The following is a 25,854-nucleotide window of genomic DNA, read 5'->3' as shown; positions in this document are numbered from 1 at the left end:
AAAAGTGGCATGGTTGCTGTTGCTAGAATGGTTTTAGAATTTCAGAAACGACCTGATATACTGAGATTTTCACACGCAACCATTTGAAGGGTGTAGAGAGAATGTCCCCACAAAGAAGAAGCATCCAGTGGACTGTGGTTTTTGGGTGGAAATACCTGGTTGATGATGAGTCAGAGAAAATTGGACAGACTGGTTTGAGCTGATAAAAAGCTATCAGCAAGTCAAATAAGCACTTGTTACAACTAAAATTTGCAGAAGAGCAAATTTAAACACACAACACACCCAACCTATTGGGCCACTTCCTGTCTGCTAAGAACAGAACACTGAGGCTAAAATGGGCAAAAGATCACCAACATTACAGTAAGACTGGAAGAAAAAAAACAAAAAAACATTGGCTGGTCTGATGAGTCTCAGTTTCTGCTGCAACATTCAGGTTTATGGACAAAAAGGAAGTAAACAACATGAAAGAATGGACACGTCCTGCCTTGTTCCAATAATTCAAGCTGCAGCATGAAGGTGGTGTAAAGGTGCGACAACTGCATGATGTGTCACTATAGACTAAAATGACTGAGGAATGTTTACATGTTGAACCTATGGCTTAAAGAGAAGTAAGTCCGCTATAGGCACTGAAGTCCACTGGTGTCGATGGTTGTCACTGGATTCCGTAGCGTGAAGTGGATGAGAGTCCACCTCGCCGCCTGAACCGGAGGCCAAGCCATCACAGGATACTTCCCCAGCCAAGGCTGGTACCTACTGACACCTGGGTGGACTAAGACAGTGTAGATTAAATGCCTTGTCCAAAGATACAGACATGCAGCATAACTGGGACTGAAAGAAAGGTCTACACACTGGGTCAGCAACAACCTGCGCTATTCCACGAAGAATTACAGTAATTTGGAGAGCAAAAGGTGGTGCATCCTAACAAAGTGTCCAATGAGTGCACAATACTACCATCAAAGTACTGTTTACATTAGCTGCAGAGATGTGTATGTTCAATTTATTAAACTGCTCAGACAGGATTATGCTCAGAGTTGCAGTATGAAGGGTTTAGGGCTGTTTATTAGCAGAAATGATATATAGCATTCATACCCATCTGTTTATTAGTAGGGATGGGATGACTAGTTGTAATAGTCAACCACAAGTAGCTAACATCCAACTAGTCAACAATTTATTATTAGCTGACTAGTCGAAAGCCATTTATTAAGTTCATTTAACCCTTAAAATAATAGACCTGCTGGAGCTGCCACCACTTCTTCACTCAGTGAATAAAGTGTGTGATCCTCTGCAGGTGAATTCCTCAGCTCAAACAGGTCGTCTATGCCTAGTAAATGAATGCAGGTAGTCTTCAAGCTAATGCTGCTTTTTTGCATTTGTGATTTTGTGCTTATATTTGTTAAAATAAATGTTACGTTTGAGTTTCACCATGAAGATTTGAAATGGCGTCATTGTTTGCGAACCTTTCTTTCTGGGTTACAGAGGATCATACACCTTGGTTATCAGAAGAGAAGGTTAGGGAGCATAAATTTGTTGACAAAGACTCAAAAAACGTGAAGGGAAATAAAATTGTGACCGGTAACAGCATAATGCAATCTGTAACCTCACCACTAGGTGGCATTAAATCCTCCACCCTGTTGCTTTACGTTTGGAAGAATAAAGAGGAGGGATTACGTGAAAGGTTTTATAGTGTAAGCAGAAGCGTTAAAAAGTGTCCGGCAGTTCTTCAAGTGCAGATCAGCTTGCAGTTGCTGGCAAATCTACTGAGGTCTGGGTCTGCTGAGGAGGAGGAGGATGCTTTTCAAGCCGCTCCAGATGAATAGATTAGATTTTTACATGCTACAAAATAAACAGGGAAAAAAATATTTTGTACTCCTTGTCCACAACTGCAACCATCCTAAAATATACAGTTATTAGTTGCAAATATATGAGCAATCCAACATTCATGAGCACAGAGGCACAAAAAAGTGAAGGTAAAATTCCTTTTATTTCACGTATTAAATGTTCACATTATTTTTAGTCATGCAGAACAAAATGAAAGGTGAAATTAACAACGTCCTTGCATTAGAAAACACCAGGCGTCTAAAAAGACGTCACATGAGGTTTTAAAACGCCAACAGCGCTCACGTTTATCAAACCGGTCAAGTATAAAAAGCAACATTAAAAGATTTGAAAACAAATTTTAGCATGAAAAACAAAAAGGATGTTTTTGAACTTGTCGGTACTTTTTTGCTTATGTTTTGTTCTTTACCACTTCAGGCCCACTTTTAACCTCATCCCGTAAGTATGCGGCCCTTGGAAACACATCGCAACATCTTACAGTTTACCATACATTCTACACTAACACACGCAATAAAAGGGTTGTTTTTTTTATTATTGGTGTTGTAAGGCTGCATAATAAATACATAAATATAATAATTTAAAGGCACATAATGACAAAGAAAGAGATTCACATTCAACGATGCCTCTCCCCTTCAACTTAGTCGAGATGCAGTTTAAAGGGAAGATTAAACGAGTGCTTCAACCAGCGTCAACATTTTCTATCATCTACTGCTAAAAAACAAACAAACAAAAACAACATTAACTAGAAAAGTGACTAATCTATTTCACAACACAAATTATACACTAAATAATGAGAATGATAGTAAAAAAAGAAATCCCCCCCAAAAAAAAGAAAAAAAAAAGTTTTTCCCTTTATGATTGCATAGCGTTGCCAAATTACTGGTCTGATCAGAGATCAGTTTGAGATGTGCTGGTGGGGATGACGCTTTCAGCATCACTCACCATTAAGTTTTAGAAATGTGATTTTTTTTGGGGGGGGGGGGGGGGGGGTATCCGGAGAACCACTGCTGCTGCCAAACAAAATTTTATCCGCCATGATCAACTTTCTTCTTTTGTATTCAAAGTGGTGGCAATGGGGCGGTTGGGGGGGGGGGGGGGGGGGGTGCTGATCATAAAAGCATATACAGTCAAGTATTTAAGTGTTATGGACCACGCCACACTTTTCATAATTTTGTTTTGTACACCATCAAAATAGAGATGAGATGAAGCAAGATAAGATAGTGTAGACTATTAGATTCAACTGAAGAGGCTTAAAAAACACCACAGCAACCAATTGGAATTAAAGACATTTGTCTACATAGTGCAAATATGTTTAGCCTATAATTGGACAAACTCAAATGTAAAATTAATAGAAATTATCAGCTATAGAATCATTTTTCTTTAGACAAGTCAGGGGATGGATACATGAACATCTTCAAGTCACTGAATATGTCTCAGACTTCATTTACATCAATTATTAAGGGATATGAACACTTTGATACTGTGTGGTAAATCTGTCTCAAGTACGCATTTATCAAAATCTGAGTGATGTGCAAGGAAACTAGTCAGTGAAGCCATCAGGACATCCATGACGATACTGAAGGACTTATAGGCTTCTGTGGCTGTGATTGGATAAGATGCGTTGCGGTATCATTTATACAGCATCACAGGAAAGAACTTTCTTAAAAAGATGGGACATTTTAGCAACAGTTTCACTGAAGGCAAATCGGAGACACAATCCTAGATTTGATCAGTTTTCTTGTATTAAAATCTTTAATAATGAAGCCTATAATGCCAGAGTTCTTACATCTTAGTGGCTTCCCTCACTAATCACTTTCAGCAGAACAGATTTACCACTGTTTTTTTCTGGACGAGACATAAATGAAGTCCAAGACATATTCATGACTTGAAAGTGTTAATGTATCCATCTCCTGACTGGTCTAAAAGAAAGCTGCCTAAGAAAGTGATGATTTATAATAAAAACAATAATTTCTCCCATGAGTTATGGTCTCTGCAAAAAAGAGGGACTGTTTATTAAAACTGTCTTAATTCCAAAATGGTTACTGCAATAGTTTTTAAACCTCAAATTAAAACTAGCAGTCCACATTACAAGTACATCTTGACTGTTCCATTTCAACTAAAGGGCAAAATTACCAAAACTGCATAACTGTCCAAATACTTATGGACCTGTCTTCTGTATGCTATTGACTGCAAGTGTGTGTGTGTGCGCGCATATGCCATATGCACAATTCCAGCAATGGCTGATATGAGGTTCAGAGTATACTTGAATTATTATTTGACATTACCCTGCAGAATAAATATTAAATATTCATACATATTCAACAGTGGAAAAATACTGATCTCACTTGAATAAAACGTAACGTACAGTAACTCTGCATGTGCCGCCACATCTCCCGTGGTTTTTGTCATGCTCTTTGATGGAGAGGCTCATTCCCTTACTATACAGCTTGGTGGGAGGATACAGACTTCCCAGCTTCCCTCCTATAAAGCAGTTTTCACATTCTCACTGCATTCGATCGGTCTGGAGCTGCTGAGGTTGGTACTGGCTGAAGGCCGCAGCAGCAGCGGCAGCGGCAGCTCCTGGGGTGGCGGCGGTGGCAAGCGGCTGCTGGACGGCATAGCCGTACCCCGCTGTAGCCATGTAGCCCGCTGGTGCTGGGGAGGCCGCGTATGGATACTGCTCGTAGGCGGCAGCTGCTGCAGCTGTGGCGGCCGCCGCAGTGTACTGAGCGTATGCTGCTCCAGTATAGTCCAGGTACGGAGACGTGGCAGCCGCAGCCGTAGGTGTGGTAGCAGAAGGTTGCACGTGAGGGATGACCACACTAGGCTGGACAAAGGCCTGTGGGTAAACGTAGTGGGCCGGTATCCTATAGGACAACACACACACACGCACGCACAGTGTCAAACCTGAGCGGCCACCAATCGTCGGCCGTACTGGCACTAATTTCTGGAAAACTGAAAAGCAAGTGCCATAAATAAAAATCAATCCAGTCCTCAGTTCAACACAGCAAATCCATTCATTAACAACTGAAGAAAAAAAAAAAAAAACCCTACCTATAAATTAAAAGTTAAGGAAGCAGCAAAACCACAAAGAAAGACAAGCGAAGCTTTTAATTAAAAAAAAAAAAAAAAAAGCACCTGAGTTTGAAACAAAGTGTGGCATTAAAAGGAGACACAGCCTCTGCCCCACAACCGATGTAATGGACAACTGTTTGTGACAAAAGGCGAGCTCATCGCACAACTCCACAACAAGTCAAGAAAAGAAGTGAACACTGTCCACAGTACTGTCACATCAACACCGCAGATATAGGCATGCCCACACGTGTTAATAAGTCCTTAAACACAAACATCAAAAATAAATAAATAAAATAAAGAGCCAGTGTTGCCGACCAAATGGTCCCCTTTAAAAATTGGTCCGCCCCGCCTTCACTACGAATGCGTCACTTTGGACCACAACAGCACATCGGAGTCTGATTCTCCACAGTGATCAAAGGGAATAATGTGATTATTAGCCATCAGATGACAAAGTAAAACATCTTAAATCATTCTCAAGTCCGTTTTAAGCAGAAACGAGGTGATAATCGGCGAGTCGCTACTAGGGATGGGTATTGTTAAGATTTTATCGATAGATGCGATTATCGATTCCACTTATCAACCCGATTCCTTATCAATTCCTCTTGTGAATTTTCTGTGTACTAAAAGTAGGCTTTACAGGTTTTCTATGTCAACATTTTAAATTGGTCACTAGATCCTTGATCTCTGGACATAAATAAAAATAAAATCTGTAGTTTTTGTCAAAAGCATTTCCTTTCAGACATTTTGGCATGAATGTCTCTCCATACCTCTGAGCTGAGTTCAGCTGGCTGCTGCACATCAGCGCAGGATGTCTAGTTTTGGGAGGAAAAACCATTTTGTTTGATTGCAGTTTGTTTGTATTACAATGTTTGGAAAGAGGTGTCATTTGATTTAAATGGCGTTTCGCCTTAAATTTATTAATTCCAACTGGACTATCATTCTAACTTGACTCGGCAGAGAGCCGCACAGCGTTTGGAGCTGTGTGAACAGAATGGAGGAGTGAGTCACAATTGACATATTCAGGGATGAAGTGGTGAAAAACAAAAAAGATGAAACCCAAAATTACCCCCAACACCACCTACATGGAAATGTTTCAATTCTAGAAGCTCTGAAATGTAATCTGGGACTATTCCAGACAATAAACTATAAACTACCCAACTTTCCTTATTCAAATTCATTCCAGTAGTATTCTGCTCTTACTAGGATGCAGCAGTTTTCTAGCTTGGCAGAAAGTTCTGGAGGAAATCACTGAAGAAATTAACAAATTGAAAATATGGTTTGACCGAAACAAGTCATCATTCAACTTAAATAAAACAGGGATGAATTCGAGGAGTAAGAGTCACTAGGTGTTCACAGGAAACACTTCTTTATTTCTATATGTATTTATTTATTTTCATTGTTAGATGGTTTTATCTTTTCTGTTGTGTTTTGTTTCATTAGGTTCTTTGTCTCTCTCTAAAATTGTACTGTAACATTATTAGTCTATTATAATTGACTATTATTGTCTATTATGTAGACTATTATTATTAATATATGAATAAAAATAAATTTAAAAAAATTACAATTTCACTCTTTTACGACAACGAATGCTGAGCCATTAATTATACAGAAAACAAACACAAACGTGCTGATGCGAACAGCTTAATGTTAACTTTAACATTGAAAACGCCATAGACATGCTAACGCGTTAGCATCGGTCCCGTTTAAGTTATAAAATACATCAACTGTTTCAGAAGACCATAACAGGTCGTTTAACATAAAAATATTAAATATTACTCACAGACATATGCTCTTCAGGGTTTAGGATAAAGCAAAATAAAACAATGAATCCAGGAATCGTAGATTGATTACAGACCCGCTGCAGGTCTGTAATCAATGTAGAGAAATTATTTTCCTGACAAACACCCCCCAAAACAACAGCCACTCTGAAGGAGCGGTAAGGGAATCGTTAAGCAAAAAGCTTATTGATGTCGGTGGATCGAATCATTTCTTAACGATACCCTAAAGGAACCGGTTCTCGATACCCATCCCTAGTCGCTACTGACGCTCTGAAATGACAGACTCAGACGCGCTGCTGTGGCACGCTGATCGCTTCCTCCATCTTTTATGATGTAATAATGCTGAATTTATGCAGAAATGATTGTTGCACAAAAGCTTCAGATATCTGTCGCTGAACTGGATGATGACTGGAGTGCAGTTCGAAGCAGAACCGCTGCAGACGCTCAGAAATGATGCTGCTGACGTTCTGAAATGACGCATGTACAGTGAAGGCAGGGCGGACCAATTTTTAGAGGGGACCGTTCAGTCGACGACACCGCTGCCTGTGAAACAGAGCAGCTAATAAAAAGGTTCACCAATGCAAAAAAAAAAAAAAAGTGTGTGTACAGGTACATTTGGTGCTGCAGAGTCCCCTGTTCATTTTCACTTTTAACAAAACAGATTCAGAAATTAACTGTGGAAGAATATAAACATCTGAGCAACATCAGACCCTTTGTTTGCTGTAGGAATAGAAATTAACCAGGTGCTTTCTAATCTACTGAAAGTCATTACCTCCACCAACCAACACAGGAAGGAAGTCAGTTGATGGCAAAACTCAAAAAAAGATGAATTTTGGAATATAATGAAATTTTGCAGAGAGATGTTGAAATCACAACAAAAAAGATGAGCATATTTTGGTGGTGATTCAAAGCTCTCGCAAAATATTTTTTTCTTTTGACTGTACTTTTATTTGCAAGAGTTTCTCCATTCTCTCTCTCTCTCTGACATCACAAAGACCTGATTTGATAAATCTCAATGTTTTGTTTCATACACTGGCAGAATGTTGCACTCTCCGTGCACACTTTCTCGTTTCTACACCTGGTTTGTAGTCCACCTGTTCTAAATGAAATAAAGCGGAACGTCTGGATTTTTTTCCCCCCTCCAATCCATATTTTTCAGTCGGCACAAATAAATAAATACATAATTGGTCCTTATTGTAGAGCCTAACTCATGGGGATATTTTTTTTTGGGGGGGGGGGGGGGGGGGGGGGGGGCAGATATGATACACTTATTACAGATAAAAAAAAAAAAAAAAGACACCAATTCACACAAGATGGTAATGATTCCGAACATTTCATTAACAAACCCTAATGACAAAGAAATGTAATTGAGAACTGATGTTTTACAGTTTAAACATGAAACCTGGAGAGGTGTGATTGGATCTAAACTTGAGCAGTTGATTGTTGTTGGACTTATGTGCTAGTCATGGACTGTCCACAACAAACACCATGTTCAAACATAAGGATGCTCATAAGTGTACACGGTACCAGAGCACCCTAGGCCAAAGGTCAATGATTGATTTTGTAATCGGATCATCTGATGTGAGGCCGCATGTTCTAGACACTTTGGTGAAGAGGGGGCAGAGCTGTCAACTGATCACCATCTGGATCTGAAGCTGCAGCAAAGAGCTGTGGACTGAAAATCTTTGGTATTTCAAGGGGCCATAACCCTCGAATACTGTGGTGAACACCTGTGGTCAGGGAAGCCGTCAAACTGAAGGAGTATTTCCGAGATATGTTATCACGGAGGACTCTGGAGGCAGTTACAAAGTACCGACAGGCCAGAAAGGCAGCAGCCTCTGTTGTGGGGGAGGCAAAGCAGCGGATGTGGGAGGAGTTCAGAGCAACAATGGAGAAGGACTTTCGGTCTGCACCAAGGTGCTTCTGGAGTACCATGCAGCACCTCATGAGAGGAAAAGGGGAACATCCAAGTTGTATACAGTAAGGATGGGACTCTGCTGACCTCAAGTGAGAAGGTAATCCACCGCTGGAAGGAACACTTTGAGGAACCTTGCATCAAACTGGAGCGCCCTCTATAGTAGGGGCAGAGCTGGAAGCTGATGAGGAATCATCATCAATTTTCCTGGTGGAAGTCACTAAGGTAGTCAAACAACTCTGCAATGTCAAGGCCCCGGGGGTTGATCCATGCAGAAATGCTGAAGGCTGTGGAGGGACTGTCTTGGATGAGACAGTCTCTTCAACACTGCATGGAAGACTGAGGCAGTGCCAATGGAGTGGCAAACTGTGGTGGTGGTCTCTATATTTAATAAAGGGGAACAGAGAGTGTGTGCCAACTACAGGGGCATCACACTACTCAGCCTCCCTGGTAAAGTCTACTCCAGGGGGCTGAAAAAGAGGGTCGGCCGACAGTTGACCCTCAGATTGAAGAGGAACAATGCAAGTTCCTTTTTGGCCATGAAACAACTAACCAGTTCTGCACTCTCACAAGGATCCTGGAGGCAGCCTGGGAGTATGCCCATCCAGTCTACATACGTTTTGTGGACTTGGAGAAGGGTATGGTCGGGTACCCCAGGATATGCTGTGGAAGGTGCTGTGGGAGTATGGAGTGAGGGGGTCCCTTCTCAGGGCCATCCAATCTCTGTACTCGACAGTAAGTCGGACTTGTTTCTGATGTAGGTTGGCCTCTGCCAGGGCTGCACCTTGTTACAATGCTGTTGGTGATATTCATGGACAGGATATTGAGGCGTAGTGGGGGGGGGAGGTGGTAAATGGACTGCATTTATATAGCGCTTTTCTATCTGCATCAGACACTCAAAGCACTTTACAATACTGCCTCACATTCACCCTGATGTCAGGGTGCTGCCATACAAGGCGCTCACTACACACCGGGAGCAACTAGGGGATTAAGGACCTTGCCCAAGGGCCCTTAGTGATTTTCTGGTCAGGCTGGGATTTGAACCAAGGATCCTCTGGTCTCAAGCCCACCACTTTCTGCCTGATGATGTGGTCCTGTTAGCATCACCGGCCTGTGACCTCCAGCACTCACTGGGTCGGTTCACAGCCAAGTGTGAAGCAGCTGGGATGAGGATCAGCTCCTATAAATTTGATGCCATGATTCTCAGCAGGAAACTGATGGACTGCCTACTCTGGGAAGGGAATGAGGTCTTGCCCCAAGTGAAGGAGTTCAAGTACCTCGGGATCTTGTTCAAGAGTGACGAGACAATAGAGTGCACGATTGGCTGGAGAACTGGTGCAGCAGGGACAATATTGCATTTGCTTTACCGTACTGTTGTAACGAAAAGGGAGTTGAGCCAAAAGGTGAAACTCTCAATCTACCGGTCAATCTTCGTTCCTACTCTCACCTATGGTCATGAGGGTTGAGTCGGGACTGAAAGAACTAGACCGCAAGTGCAAGTGGCCAAAATGGGCTTCCTTAGAAAGGTGGCTGGTGTCTCTCTTAGAGACAGGGTGAGAAGATCAGTCATTTTGTCAGGAACTTGAGTAGAGCCATTGCTCCTTTGTGTTGAGAGGCGCCAGCTGAGGTGGTTCGGGCATCTGGTAAGGATGCCTCCTGGGTACCTCTCTAGGGAGGCGTTCCAGGCACGTCCAGCTGGGAAGAGACCCCAGGAAAGACGCAGGACTACATGGAGAGTTTATATCTCCACACTGGCCTGGAACACCTCGAGATCCACCATAAAGCGGTGATAAATGTGGCCTGGGAATGAGAAATTTAGAGTCCCCTACTGGAGCTGTTACCCCCACAACCCAGTCGCAGAAAAGCAATTGAAGATGAGATGAACTATACATATAACAACCAACCATCCAACATGCTTATTTTGGGCCCACTTAGCTGGCGGCATAGCAACTCCTTGTCTCTTGTTGCTGTAAAATACCCACTCTGGTCAAAAGTGAAGGGCAGCTTGTTGTTTTGGGTCTATATTTTGATGTTAATGTGACCAAGGGGTGATGGTGTCCAAACCATGCTTCAGAGAATTATAAACAATGCTGTCAGAGCACCCTATGCAGGACAAGGTATGGAGCACATTTTCCAACAGCCAAAGTGTTTTTCTGCATCATTTATTTGGTAAAATAAAATTTCATATCTGCAAAAATAATATGAATACTGATGTGTTAGCAAAAGGCTCATATCAGCTGATATTATAAATCAACTGATGCATCGATTGGGCTCCACTGTATTGAATCCTGACATTGCCACAGGCTAAACAGCTCTACATTTTAAGCCTATAGGGCAAGCTCAAATCCTCAGAGTAAACTGGTGTGAACCAGTGGATCTGCGAAAATGTCATGCGTGTCTGGGAGCATGGGGATGATCCCTCCAGAGGTGCGTATCACTCCTTCATGTTGTAAGCAGAGGAATGTGCCTCTCATCAACAATCAACCTGTAGGAATTTAGTGAACAGCAGCAGTACCAAACAGAAAAAAGGCTAAGGCAAGCCTCTATCTGTTTAATCAGTCATGTTAAAAAAAGTTTCTTTAAATTTACTGAGGTAAACATGCATATGTGTACCTCTGTAGGAATCTTTTGCATGCTACCAGTCACATCACATGACATGCATCCTTATTCATCTGTACGAGGAAGCAGCTTACTTTTTAAGTGTATGGGACAAGCTAAAGACCTCACTGTACAGCTGTTTAGCCTGTGACCATGTTAGATTTCTAACTCAATACTGGATGGACTGCCCTCATTTTTGTTCCACGTTAAAGCTGAACCTATAGGCCTTAATAACAGAGCCTTGATTGAAAATACCAGGGTGCCTCTTTAAAGCACACCAAGTTAATTTGTGTCAAAGCAAAAAAAAAAAAAAAATCAAGTCATGAAATAAAGGGAACTCCCCAACAGATCATCAAGACGGGAGCCAGTGAAAAACGGCAAAATAAATAAATAAATAAAACATGAAGAGTCCCATGTGAAATGGCCTTAATTTATTTATTTGTAAATGGAACAAATTGTGTATTTCAGTGAGTAGAGACTTCTGTCTGGCCACTGTGCTATAAAGCCACCATCAGTGTAGTGATGGCTGTTCTTCTCCATGTTCCCACATCTCCAGTTACGTAGGTTCTCTGAGGCTCTTGGTCACCTCTCTATTACGATGTGAAACACTGTGTTAGTGGAATGTTTTTTTGTTTTTTTTTAATCGTTATATGTTGTAAATTGTTTAGTCAATTGTGTCTGTAGCATGGCCCAAGCAGAGGGTCACTCCTTTGAGTCTGGTCTGCTTGAGGTTTCTTCCTCAAATCATCAGAGGGAGTTTTTCCTTACCACTGTCACCTCTGTGCTTCCTCTTGGGGTTGGTAAGATTAGATCTTACTTGTGTGAAGCCTCTGGGGCAACTTTGTTGTGATTTGGCGCAATATAAATGAAATAAATTGAAATGTCTAAATTTCTAGAGGTGGTGGCCAAGTGGTTAGTGAGTTTGGTTTCAGTGCGGAAGTTTCCCAGTTCAAACCCCACTCCTGCTACATTTCTCCATGTAGTGTGGGGTTGTGTCAGGAAGGGCATCCAGTGTAAAACTTGTGCCAAATCAACATGCAGTAGCTTGGATCTGCTGTGGCGACCGCGAGAGAAAACAAGAGAGCAGCCAAAGGGACTTACTTACTTGTTAAATGTCTAAATTTCTGTTTCAATTTGTCATCTAAATGTTGGCTGATGACAAAAACAAACAAAAAAATTAAAGTATAAGACTGCAACACAACAAAATATGAAAAAAAAGACATCTGAAGACTGAATGCCAGCATATAATGCAGACATAAAATACTAATCTCCTTCAGTTTATGCATTTTTTAAGTTGTTTAATTTAATGAAATAAAATTTGAAAATTTTGCTTTACACCATATAAATAAAAAAAGCTTCATTAATGTCAAAGCAATAAATATAAAAATGTGATCAAAATTAAATTCATAACATTAAACAATAACAATTATTTGAATTTATATTATATCAATTTATATTCTATCAAACATTGGTTTGATATAAACAGATTGTCACTAAATATTAATAAGACAAATTTTATATTGTTTAATGATAGAGCGAAAAAAAATAATGTGTCATTACAAATAGATGGAATGATATACAAAGGGTAAAAGAAAAAATTTTAGGAGTCATGATTGATGAAGATCTTACATGGAAGTTACACATAAATTACATAAAAGGAAAAATAGCGAAAGCCATTGCTGTTTTGCATAAAGTAAAATATTCATTAAATAGTTATGGTTTATTACCATTGTACAATTCATTGATTGTCCCATATTTACCTTATTGTGTAGAAATCTGGGGATCCACATATACAACCTATATACAACCTTTATTTTGTAGAAAAGAGCTTTAAAAGTGATTAGTAACAGTGGTTTTAGAGATCCATCTAATCCATTGTTTATTAAGTATAGGGTACTTAAATTTCATGATTTAGTCGATTTGAAAATATTACAATGTACCAAGTTAATAAAAAATACTTTATCAACAAACATTCAAAATATGTTTGAAAAAAGAGTAAGTAGTTATAAATTGAAAGGAATAGAAGTCTTTATAAAAAAAAACAAGATTTAGAACCAAAGTAAAGGAAAGGAGTATTGCAGTAAATGGTGTCAAATTATGGAACAATCTTAATAAAGAAATTAAAGAATTAAGGTTGCTTAAATTATTTAAAAAAACATATTAAATTAGATGTATTAAGTAAGTATGAAACTATGAAATAAGCCAGTGGGCTGCAAGAAAGTAAAAAAAAAAAGGTAAACTGTTAATAATGTTTGGAGTGTCTTAAGTTTAAATATAACCTGTCAGAGATGTAATCTATTAATTAATGGTCATAGTTATGAAATGGGTCAGTGGTATGTGACAAGTTAAAGAAATGCAATCTGTTAAATAATGTTGACTATGATGCTGGATATTGAAAGATTGTATTGTTAAAAGGGGCAGAAATCATAAGACTTGTTCTTCTTTCTGCTCCTTTTCATTCTGGTATTGTGGTGCTTTGTTTTCTGTTTTTCTTTTAAATGAATGAAATAAATATTAAAGAAAGAAAGAAATTTCAGTCTAAGTTATTCAAGTCGAAGCTTTCTTGCCTGCTGAATCTGGTTTCGTCCACAATTTGTGTGTATTTTACTGTATTCATGTTACCTTCAGTCTGAACAAAATTTCCAGAGCCTTCAGCACAGAGGCATGGTGATGCTGCCACCACCGAGCTTCACAGTCAGGGAGCTGTCATGTGTAGAAGCTTACACCAAATGTGGCAAATGTGGGATTTCATCTCTTGCCCAAAAAAAGACCTGCCAGCTGTTCCCTGTCACCCACATGTCATTTGGGAAACTTGAGCCTAATTTTCACTTTTTTTGTAAAACAATAGGTTTTTCTTGGCCACAAAGCTGTTACTGGTGAAGCAACAGGTTGACTGAACAGTCTTTCAAATCCCAGCAAGTGAAGCTTTTAACCCTTTTAGAGTAGGCATGTCTTTGTGGCTTCCCTCACGGGACTCCTTTGTGCGTGGTTAATTACTTTTTGAGGATGGGTGTTCTTAGATTTAACATACTGTCATGCACATTTCCTTTCTTTAAAAAATGTTTAACTGAATCCAGAAGGATATAAAGTGGCTTTGAATGTTTCTTGTACCATCCTCTGTCTTGTGTTTTGTTTTTTTGCTCGGAGCATTCTGTCCTCATTCTGTAGGCTTCACCCCATCACAATTTGGACCTTCCAGATCTGCATTTCACTAATTATGTTACTTTTAAAGCCAACTGGCTACAAAAAAGAGAGAGAGAGAGAGAGAGAGAGAGACACTTTAGCAGTGTCATATTACAGAATGTATGCAATTATAAAATTTGCTATTTTGCATATATTTTTTTTTTTATTAAATGTACACCAGATGTAGTAGATTTAAATTAGACGAAGTAGAAATTTGTTTTCACTTTGAGAATTAAGAGTGATGTTGAAATTATTGTACAAGGAAACAACTTTTCTCCCTTTCTTGGCTTTAGATTTGTCATCTTAAAACAACAACAAAAAATTAAAAGCCAGGGGGCGTTAGACTCTGCATAGACATGACTGTGTATCTGGGTAAGTCTGTCCCCATTTTTATTTATGTTGCAGTCACTCTGTAAATATATCAGGGGCAAAGGTCAAACTTCTGACTTCATAGACAATTGTCCCCTCCCCCAGCATAGACTCACACACCCCCACACAAACATCGGCATGCCAACTTGACTGACAGGGGAGGCTGGAGGGCGGCGTGCTATTTTTGCTGCTCTTGTCAACTTTAGAGGACAAGCTGATCTCTTTCAGTCACACGTGGCTCCCGGTGTCGCTCCACCGTCACCTTCTAGAATTTGACATTTATTCACTGATACTCTTTTAACCAATGTAGCAGTTAAAAATATAAATGAGACACTTCTGTTAAACACGATGAGTGTCTCTGTAATTTGATTACAGCCGACCTGCCTTTTCGTCACAGCAGGCCTCATTTAATAATTAAATGTTCCTGTGCCCGGCGTGGGCTGCCGTATTCTTGACGGAGATGGGGTGAACATTTTGTGGTGGTGCTAAATAAAGGGGCCTTGTAAATCACCAGGACACATGGGTAATCCCAGCACAGAACCAAAAGCCTTCACGGGCACGTCTGGGCCCACCTGTTGTGCACAGCCGAGCAGCCCCGTCTGCACCATACATTATTAACAGCACTGCTGACTGACTCCTATTTTCCATCTGAATTTGAGAGGCAGAGGAGATCACTGTAGCCGACAGCTGCTGCCTGAGACAGTGGCGAAGATCTCTGTCTCCACGCTGCAGTGCAGAGAACACGTCTATATTTAAAAGATGAGCGGCTGTCTGCAAACTTATGAGGGCATCTGTAATAACAAATTGGGAAATAACCTACACTGTGCACACAGGTTTTTAAAAGGATTCGTGCTCATCGTGTCTCAGTGGGGACAATAATTCATATGTGCAGTTTTATGTTTATGTTCGACTTGAGCACTTGCTTGTTATTGTCTTTAATTGCAATCAGAATTATTTGTTTCATTTAACAACAACAACAAAAAAAGTTAAGCCTGGCGTAGATATAAAGCAACTCTCACACTTGACCAAGTTGGACACTGTTTCAGATCGAGTTACACCTCAGATTATTTCCTCGCACAGCTCTCACCTGGCCGCAGAGTCCTCCTGGGCAGGTTGAGCACTTGGGATACGTTAAAAAAAAAAAAAAAAAAGTTACAGAGCTTTCTGGAACTTGGTTAACCTCCCAACCACCTCAGTTCAGCCTGCACTCAACTCAGGACAGTCCAGAACAGTCCTGGCGCACCTCGGCGTGACTCAAGGAGAACTTGGTGGACATCCTGGGTGAACTCGTACTCATCTCATGATAGCTCTATCTGTACTCACCATGAAAAATTGATGATGAGTTGCCCCGAGTCTACACCGAGCTGTGCACAGGTCAAGCCAAGGCAACCAGGACTGCCGGGAGCCAATTTTCAACATGTTAAAAAGTGATACAGTTAACCCCCGAGCCATTCATGACTAGTGCCAAGTCGCCACCTAACTCAAACAGGTGTGCGAGCTGTTTAAGGTACAGGTGAAACAGAAGGGTTAATTACAGAACTCCCCCCCAAAACAAACAAACAAAACACCCAACACAACATCATGGGTAAGGCACAGAAAAGGAACTCCCACATGCAGTGTTTGTTTTGTTGCAGGGGATAGATTTTGAGATGAACACATGGTGATCGACAGCCCCCTTTTGACAACAAAACACGATCATCGTGTTAGCTAGAAAACTATAATAGAATAAATCACAGGCTAATAAAGCACGATCAGTCATTAAGAAGAAAAAGAATCACCACCCCATGGCAGAGTTATCATCACCTGTCAAAACCCACAAAATCCGCACAAAAACTTCCTGTTGCATCCCCCCCAACCCCCACCCCCACTGCAAATTGAAATAAGCACACAGTTAAGCTGAACACCACATCATACTGAAAACAAGGCACACACCAATCTAAGTACTATGGAAAACTGGGAAAACAAAAGGAAACAAAAGACTTCCATGCATCTAATCACCATTTCAGTTTGTTTTGCGTATGTATACGGGTAACACTTTAACGCAGACTCAGCTATTCCTCAAACCATCCTGTCCCTTCATCATCAGCTATTTTAACCGTTACGGAGCCTGTCAGATCAGAGAGAGACAGACAACATGAAGTCAAGTCTGTTGGTGGCTGAGGATCAATTCCTTCACAATCAACGCCACGCAGAGGTGCACACATCAACACTCACATGTCCTCATTCAGGATTAAATTGATGGAGGCACATAACATGTATACAACAATAACAATCATTTACATCATATATATACTACTACAATGCATCAATTATTCAAAGAAAATTACTTTTAAATCAATAAGAGACATTTAGCTCAAGAAATGTAACTGCTGTAGTGTAACATACCCATATGGTCTCTGGATAAATGCTGGATGAATCTGAGGTACACCAAAAGCAAATCCTACAATAAAAAAAAAAAAAAAAGGATAGCCGTTAGAATTTTGTTAAAAAAATTTTGATGCTTTACTAATACAGTTGTTTGAGCAGAGTGTTGAGATACCATTTTTAAAACAGAAGTAACCAAGGTTATGTTGGGTATTTGTGTATTTTGGTCCTCTATCCTAATTCATGTCCTACGGCTTTCAAGACAGAAGCTGCTGCTGCCACCACCAAACTTTAAACCTCGACACTGGGGAGGTGATGGTCTAGTGGCTGGGCTTGAGACCAGAGGATCCTCGGTTCAAATCCCAGCCTAACCGGAAAATCACTAAGGGCCCTTGGGCAAGGTGCTTAATCCCCTAGTTGCTCCCGGTGTGTAGTGGTCGCCTTGTATGGCAGCAGTCTGACACTGGGGTGAATGTGAGGCACTGATGTGTAAAGCGCTTTGAACATCTTTTGCAGATGTAAAGTGCTACATAAATGCAGTTCATTTACTATTGTATGTGTGCAATGACTGAGTTGCATCAAAATTCCAAGAGGAACTCTTGATGCAGTTGACAAGTGACGCGACTGTTGCCTGTTGGGTTGTGTATAAAATAATCAGATGCATTTTTATAAAATTTGTGAAGAATTTCAGAGCTATAATTTGGGTCCAGCATTTTGTTTTCACTTTCTTTCAGAAAGAATTCAGCATTCTAGAATTTTAGAATCCTGGATGATAAACAAAAAGGGTGTTATTGGAGGAAGAAATTCATTAGCTAGCCTAAAGTGTATATCTAAATATCTGCTGTCTGAGTGCTTTCTGCGAGAATACAAAGTCAGGAACAAAATGTCACAGGTAAAAAGAGGTTCACATTGTCATAAGGTGCTTTCACACCAAGGACTCAGTCCCAGATCAAAGCACACTTTACACCAGAGTCCTGTCATGTGAACACTGTGTACTATACTCGAGCACGGACCAACAGACTGTACCAGTGTCCACTTGAAAAGATGGGTTTGAGTTCAGTTCATGTGTTCTTGGGTTTGGTTCGCATATTCACTAATATTCAAGCTGTGAGGCAATGACTATGTGAGGCGTTTCAAACGTGGCAATGAAAGGTTCTGTTGAAGAAGTTAAATGCTTTGTGGAAATGTGGTCTGACGAAAGCGAACGGTCACAAATGGATGGGAGAAACAAAAGCTGATTTTTTTTAATTTTTTTACATTGTGCGTATGTTCATAACAAATGTCTCATAATGATGAGATATGATGATCCAAGTGTACTTGGGTCATCGTTGTTGATGCAATCCCTCTGTGACAAGGAAGATAGTCTCTTAATCAATTCCCAGATAGGTTATCTATATCCAGGGTTGATCTAGGGATGCCTGTGTGTGGGTTTGTTTAACATGGAAATGTCATTGCACGCCAACAGATTCTTAGTCTGGTCTAATGGCTGGGACATCCAAGACGATTGGGGTCTGATGGCCTGCTGCAGACTTGATCCACCTTCACAGGTGTTGGGTGACAACCTATCACCTCCTCTGCCTGAGCTACCATTAAGAACATCTTGTTTCACCAAACCCCCGTTAGCCATCTTGTGTTCAGGGTTGGTGTTTCACGTTCGTGGTTGCCGTAGTGCCCACGGGGCACACAAGGTCCCCACTGTATTTCAACCCAAAGAGGCATTCCTCTACTTCATCCCTTACCCAAGGTGTTACAAAACAAATTGGAGGGGTTGGATTTTGACACCCCAATGTACTCAGGTACAGAACATTACAGTGTGAAAGGGGGCAACCATGAAAACACCCTTAAACCAATGAAAAGTCAAACTACCAGTTTGAAATAAGGAATATATTTTAATAACTAAACAATCATACAGTAGTGTTCAGAATAATAGTAGTGCTATGTGACTAAAAAGATTAATCCAGGTTTTGAATATATTTCTTACTGTTACATGGGAAACAAGGTACCAGTAGATTCAGTAGATTCTCACAAATCCAACAAGACCAAGCATTCATGATATGCACACTCTTAAGGCTATGAAATTGGGCTATTAGTAAAAAAAAGTAGAAAAGGGGGTGTTCACAATAATAGTAACAACTGCTGTTGACGCTACAAACTCAAAACTATTATGTTCAAACTGCTTTTTTTTAGCAATCCCGTGAATCACTAAACTAGTCTTTAGTTGTATAACCACAGTTTTTCATGATTTCTTCACATCTGCGAGGCATTAATTTAGTTGGTTTGGAATCAAGATTTTGCTCGTTTACTAGTGTGCTTGGGGTCACTGTCTTGTTAAAACACCCATTTCAAGGGCATGTCCTCTTCAGCATAAGGCAACATGACCTCTTCAAGTATTTTGACATATCCAAACAAATCCATGATACCTGGTATTCGATATATAGGCCCAACACCACAGTAGGAGAAACATGCCCATATCATGATGCTTGTACCACCATGCTTCAGTCTTCACTGTGAACTGTGGCTTGAATTCAGAGTTTGGGGGTCATCTCACAAACTGTCTGCGGCCCTTGGGCCCAAAAAGAACAATTTTACTCTCATCAGTCCACAAAATATTCCTCCATTTCTCTTTAGGCCAGTTGATGTGTTCTTTGGCAAATTGTAACCTCTTCTGCACGTCTTATTTAACAAAGGGACTTTGCGGGGGATTCTTGCAAATAAATTAGCGTCACACAGGCGTCTGCTAACTGTCACAGCACTTACAGGTAACTCCAGACTGTCTTTGATCATCCTGGAGCTGATCAGTGGGTGAGCCTTTGCCATTCTGGTTATTCTTGTATCCATTTTGATGGTTGTTTTCCATTTTCTTCCAAGCGTCTCTGTTTTTTTTTGTCCATTTTAAAGGACTGGAGATCATTGTAGATGAAGAGCCTATAATTTTTTGCATGTGCATATACGTTTTCCCCTCTCCAATCAACTTTTTAATCAAACTACGCTGTTCTTCTGAACAATGTCTTGAACATCCCATTTTCCTCAGGCTTTCAAAGAGAAAAGCATGTTCAACAGGTGCTGGCTTCATCCTAAAATAGGGAACACCTGATTCACACCTGTTTGTTCCACAAAATTGACGAACTCACTGACTGAATGCCACACTACTATTATTGTGAACACCCCCTTTTCTACTTTTTTTTTTTTTTTTACTAATAGCCCAATTTCATAGCCTTAAGAGTGTGCATATCATGAATGCTTGGTCTTGTTGGATTTGTGAGAATCTACTGGTACCTTGTTTCCCATGTAACAAGAAATACACTCAAAACCTGGATTAATCTTTTTAGTCACATAGCACTACTATTATTCTGAACACTACTGTACATGCAGCTGAAAAGTTGGGGTAAATCTGTTCTCTGCATTTACCAAACTAGGTCACACTTTTTTTTTTTTTGCACTTTTAAATCTGACTACAATTTCTTGAACGTGCTGCACAATCTGGTGTCACAACACAGATGAGGGGTTGGATTTTGACACCCCAATGTACTCGGGTACAGAACAACATTACAGTGTGAAAAGGGGCAACCGTACTCGGGCACAGTGCGAAGCAATCGTACCTAATGTGAAAACAACCTTAAACCAATGAAAGGTCAAACTGTTAAATTGAAATAAGGAATATATTTTAATAAATAAACAATCATACATGCAGCTGAAGAGTCGGGGTAAATCTGTTCTGTGCATTTTCCAAATAGGTCAAATCTTTTTTTTTTTTTTTTCCCCACTTTCAAAGCTGACTACTATTTCTGGAATGGTGCTGCACAATCCGGTGTCGGAATGAGGATCTAAGATTGATGTATCAGAAGCAGCATTCGGATATAAACAAATTCTGGATTATTTCCGATTCGCATACTGTGCGTCCAGCTCTGCCTTGGAGCACTGTTGCGCTCCTCTGAGTGCCCCTTAAGTTTAATATCCGACCTGCAGTCCTGCACTCACCTGGCTGTATGACCCGGGGTTTGGCCCCCAGGTAGGCCAGGTTCACATTGGCCTTCCTGCCGTCTATAATGGGGTTGGGATCCTTGCAGGCTCGGTCAGCTGAGGCCCGGTCTGCCATGGTCACCTACGAATGACACCAGAGTTTACACGTTTTCCAGAACTTTCTATGACGTTCGATCACACTGATCCACAAGTTCAGCTCAGTAAGTGGGCCAGATCCATTAATTAGCCTGCTCCCACTTCTGGCTACAGCTAAACCTGGCTGTCACCTCAGAAAGCTTCCTTCTAAATTTATCGAGCGGATCGATCGATTTTGTTTCGATGACGAAACATACACGTGCGTTTACTTACAAATCCATAACCTCTGGATTTTCCGGTCTGCCGATCAGTGATGACGACAGCCTCTTCGATATCGCCAAACACTTCGAAGTATTTCCTCAGACTGGAGTCGGTGGTGTGATACGGGAGACCTCCCACAAAGATCTTGGTGAAAGTTGTGTCTTTTTGTGCCGAGTGCATCGTTTGTGCCGACAGTCAGAGCGACTCAAAGAAAGTGTTGGTGTCGGCGGGGCCCCGGCATGTGTCTGTCCGAGGACACCTGTTAGTTTGTCACAGGAGGGCTGTCAGTCCGTGACAGTGAAACTCCACCCAGAACCACACCGACACGCCGCTAAATACTCACTAAAACCAAGACGTATCTCACACAAAAAGTCCCGCAAAACGAATTATGTTAAGCTGGTATCAGTCCTTTTCAGCTCTGATAAAGCTCACATGAGTCAACATAAAATATTTACTTTGGGAAGTTTTTTTTTAAGGGGAATATTCTTGTGGTAAATTTAGTTCATTTTGCAGAACCGGTTCTTTTGGCTCCGTTGCGTCATACGAGCTGTTTCAGCAAAATATTTGTTATACAGCACAGACTGTATATAGACGTCACCAAGAGGTTTCCTGAAGAGCAGCTTCGAAGCTCATATGGGGCTGTTACCATATTTTCATTAGTATAAACTCGGCCCCCCCACTCCAGACACATAAGGGGCCGCATCCGATTTACTCGGAAAAGGGGGTACATTTTAACCGTTCGTCTCGAGAAGATTTTTCCGGAGAAAGTCGGGGTTGCTTTTTAAACCATCTCCTGAGATTTTCGAAAAAGGGGGTAGTTTTTCATCAGACCCCAGTAAAAAATAAAATTAGGAGTTTATAACACATTACAGGACCAAGGTTTTCCCTAGATAGGGGCTATATTCTCGAAATGGGGAACAAGCATAGGTACCCCCTTGAATTGGGGAGTGGGGAGGCCAGGAGTATAAATCGCACCTGCTAAACAATATGCCTCTTGAAGAGGCAAAACCCATATAAGTAGCACTGGAGTATAAATTACACCTTTTTTTCAGTATCATCAGTGCATTAATTTGGGATTTGGTGGATTGCAGCACTGCCAATCATCCCACATTGGGTGGGACAGTCCCAGTGTTGCTGACCGAACGGTCCCCTCTAAAAATCGGTCCGCCCTGTGGTAAACATACCACTACCCCAGCTTTTTTTTTAAACGTGTTGCAGGTATCCATTTCAAAATGAGCAATTATTTGCACAAAAACAATAAAGTTTATCAGTTTGAACATTAAATATCTTGTCTTTGTGGTGTATTCTATTGAATATAGGTTGAAGAGGATTTGCAAATCATTGTATTCTGTTTTTATTTACATTTTACACAACGTCCCAACTTCTTTGGAATTGGGGTTGTATAAAAGTCGCAGGACCTCCCAAACATAGTAAAAAAAAAACAGCGACTTACACTCCAGAAAATACGGTACAAATGTCACCATCTTGGCAGCACCTAACTCTCAGCCAACTCATTAATAGGTAAAGAGGTAGAGAGTGGATAAGACTGGCTAGAGGACTGGAGCCTGAACACATCCCCCATCTTGAATTGACCAAACAAGCTAAAGCTAACAGGCTAATCTTGGTTCAGGTTTTTGGTCAGCTGTTTGCAGGATAACTCAAAATGTAACAAACAGATTTCATTTACATTTGGTGAGTAGATAGATAATATTCCACAGTCAGTGCAGTAGGTTACAAGTTCAAACCCCACTGCCACATTTCTTCATGTAATGTGGAGTTGTGTCAGGAAGGGCATCCGGTGTAAAACTTGTGCCAAATCAATATGCAGGTCCACCTTGGATCTGCTGTGGTGACCCCAAGTGAAAACAAGGGAGCAGCTGAAGGGACTTTGTATAGGCAATATTCCAGGGAATAAGTGATTCAGTTTTAGACATGATTTGGAATATATTCTGGAACTCAGATCCAGAAGAATCTTTGGCACTCAAAAGGTTGTGAGAGGATTTTCAAGAAATTTGGTGCGCAGATGAATCATTCATTTATTCATTCCTTTTCTGCCACTTATCCGGGGCCTAATCTAATGGCCTAAGCTAATGTCATACCTGCTAACCATGCTAAATACAAATTAAATACTAAAATTTCACTTGATGGAAATATTGAAACACACAGACTTCTTTGATGACCTGTTAATACAATTAACCACACAGTAAGCCACATTATATTATCTGAAATACTTGTAATAAAATGCTTACAAAGGACAAACACAATTGAGTCCACAGCAGCTAGCAGCCACTGCTAGTTACCTCTGCTAGCGCCTCCCTGGACTCATCTGTAGATTAACAGTCACTCAAAGCGCCCATGGCCCTAGTTATTCATAATTTTATGCTTAAAATGTCTTAAACTGATGAGCTGTATAAAAATGTACCCTGCCAGTTCTCATGAATGGGGAAATTAGCTAGTTATAGAGACAAAAATTGTTTTTTTGTATGTTAAGAAACATGTTTAGTCCAGGTTTAAAGTTGCAGATTTGAATGTGGGGTTCTATGGGCAGTGACTCACTTTTGAAACCAGCCTCAAGTGGAGATTCAAGGAACTGCAAGATTTGGCACTTCTGCATTTGCTTCATTTTTCAGCACTAAAGTTGCTGCTTGGTACTCAAGCGTCTTACAAGCAACCTCTGTTGACTGTAGCTTTTAAAAATAAAATTAAAAACAACAGGATCTTGGTTCTTTCATTTAAAAAAAAAAATTGTAGCACGGAGAGAAAAGCAGTTTTCAGAATATGTTTCAAAGCAGTTGTTTCATAGTGTTGGGAGGTAGGTGAACGATCTGATCCTTTTCAACAGCTCTTTAGTATGAATGAAGGAAACTGAGTCCTACTAGGGAGCCGTTTCCTTTATCAGTGCACTAAAACTTCACTGCCTACTTAAAATTCAATCCACCCGCCATGTATGAACAGTAGCAGTAGTTCTGTGAGTGGAAGGAAAAGGGGGAAGCAGTACTGAAATAACGTCTGTCGTTATGTGGCATTGCTTACATTTGGACACAAAGAGAGTGTGGTTTGTAAATGTGTAGACTCTTGGTGCTGAAGGGCTTTAGAACCAACACCCTCTTAAGACAGACTGGTTTGTTAAAACACTTCATATGGCAGACACTCCAAAACTTCCATCAGATAAACAGATACAGAAACATCAGGAAAGTGATCAGTGAATAACGGAAAGTTCTTCTGAAAGGAACAGAATCATAAGGTCTGCTTCACTTTAAGGAACCATTTAGCACAGCTTGTGACTTCTTTTTGGTACTTACCCATAACAGTTTGAAACAAGTTTCAAAACACAGCAGTGTTTTGAGTTACTTATCACTAATTTGCAGTATAGATGAAAATGTTTTTGGCACCATTCCCAACCACATGTTCTGTTGTTTATTTCAGGTATTATTATCCTGTTGTTGTATATTTTGTCCCAGATTTGTCCAAGAAGTGAGCCCCATGTTTCTCCCTGCAAATGCTAGCTTGTTATCTGACAAAGCGGATGGACAAGTAGGACGGGCCCAGTGTATCAACAGTGTCCATAAATTATTTGTCCAGCATCCATAATCTATCCAACAGCTGGCAGACACATCTATAGGAAATTACATATCAAAACAAAGCTGTTTTTTTCATTGATGTGTTTCACCCGAGTTCACCAAACACAGTAGCATTTGCATTATACATTATTTTAATGTGCTGAGTTACAAGTTGATGGCATTCATTGTTTTTGAGTTATTGCCCACACAAGCTGGCTGTGTTGAACTAACTTACCTACTCTACATTTTGTTACTGGTTGGCAAGATGCACATCAATGCATTAAAAATTCACACACCACCCATATTTGCGTGAGCCAAAAGTTATGCAATACGCAGGCATGCCACAGCATAGCAATGAAAATCAAAACAACCCATTTTTGTATCCGTCACTTTAAATATAAAGGAGCTGCTGCTGGCCCTGTCTCTGCATTGACGGTGTACTCACATTTGACTGCACAGGTCTTCAGCAGTCCAGAATTTTCAGTGATGCAATACTGTTTTACGTTGCCCCCATTGTGAAGCACTGCTAGCATTAGCTCTGTTATTAATGCAACTGCATTAACTACACTTAGGACTTTGAACTTTAAGGCAGCTGCATTTTAAATATGACATTTCCCCATGCAGATGTTACAGTGTAAATAAGAAGCAAAATTTCCAACACGTTACTAGCATTAGCCTCTCCTCTGTTGGTAGTAGTTTTAGTGTTGCTCTACACTCATTGACTGCACATATAATTTGAATTGTCACACAGGTGCCAAAAATAGCATGTGTCCACTTTTAGGCTATTCTTCATAAAAAAAAAATCTTAAGAACAGAAAAATTTAAAATCGCTGTTACTGCCCAATATGGCCGCCCTTTC

At 40.5% G+C, this 25,854-nt stretch overlaps 1 protein-coding gene across 1 annotated transcript; it reads right to left on the bottom strand.

Annotated features, from left to right (window-relative positions):
* Window positions 1-1,962: 1,962 nt before the first annotated feature.
* rbm24b (RNA binding motif protein 24b) lies at window positions 1,963-21,746 on the bottom strand. The gene is made up of 4 exons (XM_034174979.1): window positions 21,448-21,746; window positions 21,097-21,220; window positions 17,140-17,194; window positions 1,963-4,703 (listed from the first exon to the last, which is right to left on the bottom strand). The coding sequence occupies exons 1-4, from the start codon at window positions 21,613-21,615 to the stop codon at window positions 4,340-4,342; spliced, it is 711 nt and encodes a 236-aa protein (XP_034030870.1). The 5' UTR covers window positions 21,616-21,746; the 3' UTR covers window positions 1,963-4,339.
* Window positions 21,747-25,854: the final 4,108 nt, after the last annotated feature.

Source organism: Thalassophryne amazonica, chromosome 7, assembly GCF_902500255.1.
Source record: "Thalassophryne amazonica chromosome 7, fThaAma1.1, whole genome shotgun sequence".
In the NCBI taxonomy this organism is placed as follows: domain Eukaryota; kingdom Metazoa; phylum Chordata; class Actinopteri; order Batrachoidiformes; family Batrachoididae; genus Thalassophryne; species Thalassophryne amazonica.
This window is presented reverse-complemented; position numbering and strand designations above follow the sequence as displayed.

Excerpts from the sequence above, each read along its gene's own strand:
- rbm24b (XM_034174979.1), bottom strand. The coding sequence starts at position 21,615 with ATGCACTCGGCACAAAAAGACACAACTTTCACCAAGATCTTTGTGGGA. Across the intron at positions 17,195-21,096 it reads ACCCCGGGTCATACAGCCAG|GATTTGCTTTTGGTGTACCT; the intron begins GTGAGTGCAGGA and ends TTTTTATTGTAG. Across the intron at positions 4,704-17,139 it reads TTTATCCAGAGACCATATGG|GATACCGGCCCACTACGTTT; the intron begins GTATGTTACACT and ends GTTGTCCTATAG.